This window comes from Bombus impatiens, unplaced genomic scaffold, assembly GCF_000188095.3.
Source record: "Bombus impatiens unplaced genomic scaffold, BIMP_2.2 scf_0203, whole genome shotgun sequence".
NCBI classification, from domain to species: Eukaryota; Metazoa; Arthropoda; class Insecta; order Hymenoptera; family Apidae; genus Bombus; species Bombus impatiens.
The window spans coordinates 1,496,963-1,501,829 of NT_176622.1; the positions used below are offsets into that span (position 1 = coordinate 1,496,963).

At 38.3% G+C, this 4,867-nt stretch overlaps 1 protein-coding gene across 1 annotated transcript in view; it reads left to right on the forward strand.

Annotated features, from left to right (window-relative positions):
- Positions 1-1,153: 1,153 nt before the first annotated feature.
- LOC100745818 (neurogenic protein big brain) overlaps positions 1,154-4,867 on the forward strand; it is a 13,778-nt gene continuing 10,064 nt past the window's right edge. Inside the window, exons 1-2 of the mRNA XM_024366275.2 lie at positions 1,154-2,162; positions 2,806-2,932. Coding sequence (XP_024222043.1) covers positions 1,853-2,162; positions 2,806-2,932 — 437 coding nt within the window. The 5' untranslated portion in view covers positions 1,154-1,852. The remainder of the gene's footprint in view (positions 2,163-2,805; positions 2,933-4,867) is intronic.

The following is a 4,867-nucleotide window of genomic DNA, read 5'->3' on the forward strand; positions in this document are numbered from 1 at the left end:
CTTAAACATTATGTTTTCCTTATTTTTATGGCTTAAACATTAAAATCTTGACTATGGTGATGGGAGGTTTTTCCCAGTATTCTCGACAGAAAGTCCCGCTGTTCTTCCCTCTCCGACAAATATAATAATTAATAAAGTATTAATATAAAGATTTGTATTTGTAAGAGTAGGAACATACATCGCTGGAGCAATTGCTTCGTCTATAGACAGAGATGCGACAAAGTAAAAGCTTTTTATCTGTCGCTCTCTTTGTCACCCCCTTCACGTGAGTTCTCCAATTTACGGCAATTGCTGGATTTATTACCCATTCCCCGGTCAACTTTACTTACATGCTTGTACAGTCTCAGTAAAGAACTGGCGTGGCTTAATTACGCTGGTTCGTTCTCGGCTATCCTCTTGGAATCGTCACGCTTGACACGACGGGGTCGACTTCTGAGAACAAAAGTGAACGTGAAATAGAAGTCAGTCGCGAATTGCAAAGTAAGAAAAGTTTGTTATATAAAATATATTTTGAGTTTTTGTTTCATAAATATTTCATAAATAATTTCTTGACATAGGAAAGTATATTCTTGAAGTTCAAAATGACGAGATATCCTATATTTTCTGACTAAAAGATATGAGATTATGATATTTTAAGCTGTTTAGTTTGGTATGTTTTACGAGATATTCAAGTTTGAAGAGTTTGCGGTGAATGCAAATTTATTGGACGCAACATTCAGTCCGTCCTGAACCGGCGTCCGTATAAAGTTGATTTAAATGGACGTTATTATAATCGTTGTTTGCGTCCCGTCGTGCATGCATCCCTTTTTGTGGGAACTTTGGTATTAAAATAGTCTTTGAACTCGTGGGAATAAGACATTCTCCCTGGTAAATGTAATTATTCTTTTTAATGCTCATTGTCGTTCTACGTACATGTTAATAGTTCACTCATGCTTGTAAAATTAAATATTGCTCCAATTAAAGTATACTCCCGTCTTTCAGGAATATACGAACGTAACAAATACATACCTTACAAAACTTTCACTGAAAAATAGAAATTTACATTTTATGAACGGAATATAATTTACTTTTTATCAAGTAACATGTTTCTAATAGAAAAGCTGGAATAGAACATTGGAACACTCTATTTTTTATTTTTATTTCTTAGGTGATAATACTCTGTTCTTCGTGTTTTCTAATAATTTTCTATTGTTATGTTATGCCAATAAAATTATGTTTTTGAACCATTTCATGTAATTTCGCCAGCATATTGTTAACGGGGTTCTGTGCAGTTGCATAGTATTAGAGGGTTAAATATGAAACCTGAACGGAACCCAATCCTCTGGAAGTACTACGATTACTCTTCAAATACTATCTTGACCGCATCCTGTCTTAACACTTCGATTCTACCTTGAACACCCTCCCTCTATCATTTCGTACTTTTTCGGGACAAGCTGCGCGTGGTTGCCTCTCGATTTCCTCGGGTTCAGGCACAGATGCACTGGCGGTGGTCGAAGAGTGGGGGCGGTGCGATGGTGGAGGCACTCGCACAGTCTGGGGCCCACTTGTTCGCCGATCGTCTTGTCACTCGAAAGCGCGTTGCCATTCCGGCAACATCGGCTTCGCTGTTGTCCCTCGTTTGATCCTCGTGCTCTTCCATTGTATCGGTACTTCGTAATTTTCCCGCGAACCCCATTCAAATCGTATTGAGCACTCGACATCACGTGAAAGTGTGGAATAAGTGACTTCGTACATATAGGTGCATCCTAAAAGTGATAAAGTAGGAAGAATGCTTTAAAAAGAACTCAAAAAACTACCATACATTATTTTACATTGCTTATTTGCAAAATTTAATAAATATTAAGTAGGGAAAATGACCACGGAAACGTTTTCAAGAGAGTTAGACGGTCACATCGTGACCTTGCTTACGAGGATTTCTTCCCTGAAGGAAAATAACATGGAACTAACAGAAAAGAAAGCGCCTATGTCGATAGAGGCTCGCAGTTTGGAACTCTGGAGAGCAGTAGCTGTGGAGTGTTTCGCTACCTTTCTCTTCAGTCTCGTTGTATCCGGCGCAGCCGCATCCTCCGCAGTTTCCGGAAGCGGACTCTCTGTCTTAGCTACCGCTGTAGCATCCGGTTTTGCAATTTCGGCAATCTGCTTCATCTTTGGTCATATCAGTGGTAAGTCTTTTGCGCTATATGATATTCATACATTTTCGAAGATTACCTGTAATTTTTTGTACATTTCTAGTCATTTGTATATTAAATTTTGATAGTACCACATTTTCAAAATAATATATCCAATAAATTTGTTACTTTAACATCTTTTTCATCTGTAAATCAATTTTCGGGATATGGGCGATATTATACCGGAGGCAGAAACTTTTGTCATCCACACTGTCACGTCATTTGTACTCGGTCCTCATGGTTTCATTCTCGATTGACTCATTAACCGATTATAGTGGCCGATAGAAACACAGCGCACCACGCGTGCAGCAGAACGTGTACAGGAGAGTGCCCTAGATGGCATATAATATAGTATATCAGGCTTACATCTTGGAATTCTTCTGTAGTCTCTTTTGATTATTGTCCGTTTTGTCATCTAAATAAAACATATTCGTGTCCCTTCCAAGAATACGCTTCGATTTTAATTTAAGTCTTATATAAATTTTTATTATTAACAATTTTGATATAGATATATTATTTTGTATAATTTCTGTTTTGATATATATAGAACATATAAAATATAAGTTCCGTTTACCTTGTATAAAAAAATATATGCTAAATTTATAATAAAACTCGTAATAAAATGTTTGTCGTGCAGGTGGCCACGTGAATCCAGCAGTCTCGCTATCTTTCGCTTTGTGTCGACGAATCTCCTTCCTCCGAGCTGCTCTGTACATCGCCGCACAATGTGGAGGCGGTATAGCCGGAGCTGCGATGCTGTATGGGTGAGTGATTGCTTTAAAAACTCACAAGACCAATAAACAGTTTCCAACCCTTTGCATCCTTGTTATGATATCATTATCATGTGGTAGTTAAAACAAATGTAGTTAATAAGTTTTTCAACTTCTATAATATGTAGTTCAGAAGTCTATAAATTTTGACACTTTGAGTGAAAAGGGTTGAACGCAATATTTTTTTCAAAGCAAAAACTTCCTTCGAGTATCTATATACACACACGAAAGCAGCAGGGTGTAGAAAAAATCGGAGATACGGTGCCCCAAGAGGGCAGCTGCTAGATATGGAATCCGAGAAGGCCGCGTAGTCGAGCCCCGGAAACTTTCCCGTCCCTTCAAGATGTCTTAACCATTTTTAAAGGCCCTCTGAAATCAACGGTACCACAGTCATACACCTTTTAAGTAAATAACAAACACATCCGTTTCTTAGAATCTTTACTAAGATTTCAATTGTTTAAAGTAGGCAACAGAAATGTGAGAAGGTATATAGGGCGTTCTCGATAACCTACCTGAGATAAGTCGATCGTGGTTGATTAGTAACGCATATACATACATTTCTGCGTAATCTTCATATGCTAACATGCAATATAAATAACCATGTTCTTCCTGTGAATCTCTTTGATATCTAGCTGAATCCTTGAGAAGCCTTCCTACTATACGTGCTGTTTTTCGAGTACGTACGTCTTGAACAGAGCATAAAATTGCCCGCTGGATCTGAAACGATTCAAAGTTGCAGCTTAGAAACTTCTACTTACTTACTTCAATTGGAATTATATATAAAAATGATGTACAAGAGGACTTACTGAAAACATACAAATTAAGATATATAAATATAAGCTACGTGTTTCATAGCAAATCATTTTCAGGTATTTAAGACATTGTATTGCGTTACTTTTGTGTCACTCTGTAGAATGCTTTATATCTTCTTACGTGGCTGCTGGCTATTAACTATATAATTGTAAGAACTGGCTGATTTATACTTGTACTTTAAAATAAGTACTCACGAGTCGTTATTATATGTTCATCGATATTCACGTCTCTATTATTAACCTATAAAGCCCGCGTGGATAGTCTATAATTCAACGGGGCAGCAAGTTTTCGCGAGCAGGCGATGATCAGGAGCGCGCGAGCACGCTGCTGTAATATTTTTTTTCTCCCCGGTTGGATGGAGAGAAGAAAGAGATTGGCCGTGTGCAACTTGGTGCACGTGCCTCGATTTTGCCCGTGGTTAAAGGATCTCGCGTCGCAAGAGGGCGAGAAAAAAATGAAGATGGGGACGACGAACTTCCAAGGTACCATCACTTATGTCAAATCTCTTCTTCGACCGTTGTCGTAGAGAGACAGAGAACAGATACTACGATAAAAAATGTAGTTCAGACATGGATCATTATTTCTCTTTCTTCTCGTTTCCCGAAAACAATTGCTTTCCCTTTTGTCGAGAATTGCCATGGGTTATCCAAGATAATTCACTGAAGCGTAGAAATGATACATTAAAGTGTACGCTTTTTCTCAAGAAATTATAGACGTAGATGTCTCCTATGTGTATCTTCGCGATGTATGATGTAATATCAAAGAGTACAAGTTTCATTACAATGATCCATGAACTTCGTATAAGATAAACATCATCAAACTTTTCTTTGCAACACCAAGTAATTATTGAGGCAAACAACTAATCCTCAAAACTTCAATAGATTATTAGAACATATTCGACCGCTTCGAAACCATAATTCGGACTATTTAATTGTACTTGATTATTCAGCGGGTATCGGTGAAAAAATTGCAAAGAGACGAACGAAGGGAGACGAGGAAGAGACAGGGGAGAGTGGGAGAGGCAGAAAGAGGCACGCGTAATTGGCAGGGCTAGATGGAGAAGCTTCTTCGAAGGTAAGCACCTGCCTCGTTCCGTGTACGCTGCGGCAGGCCACC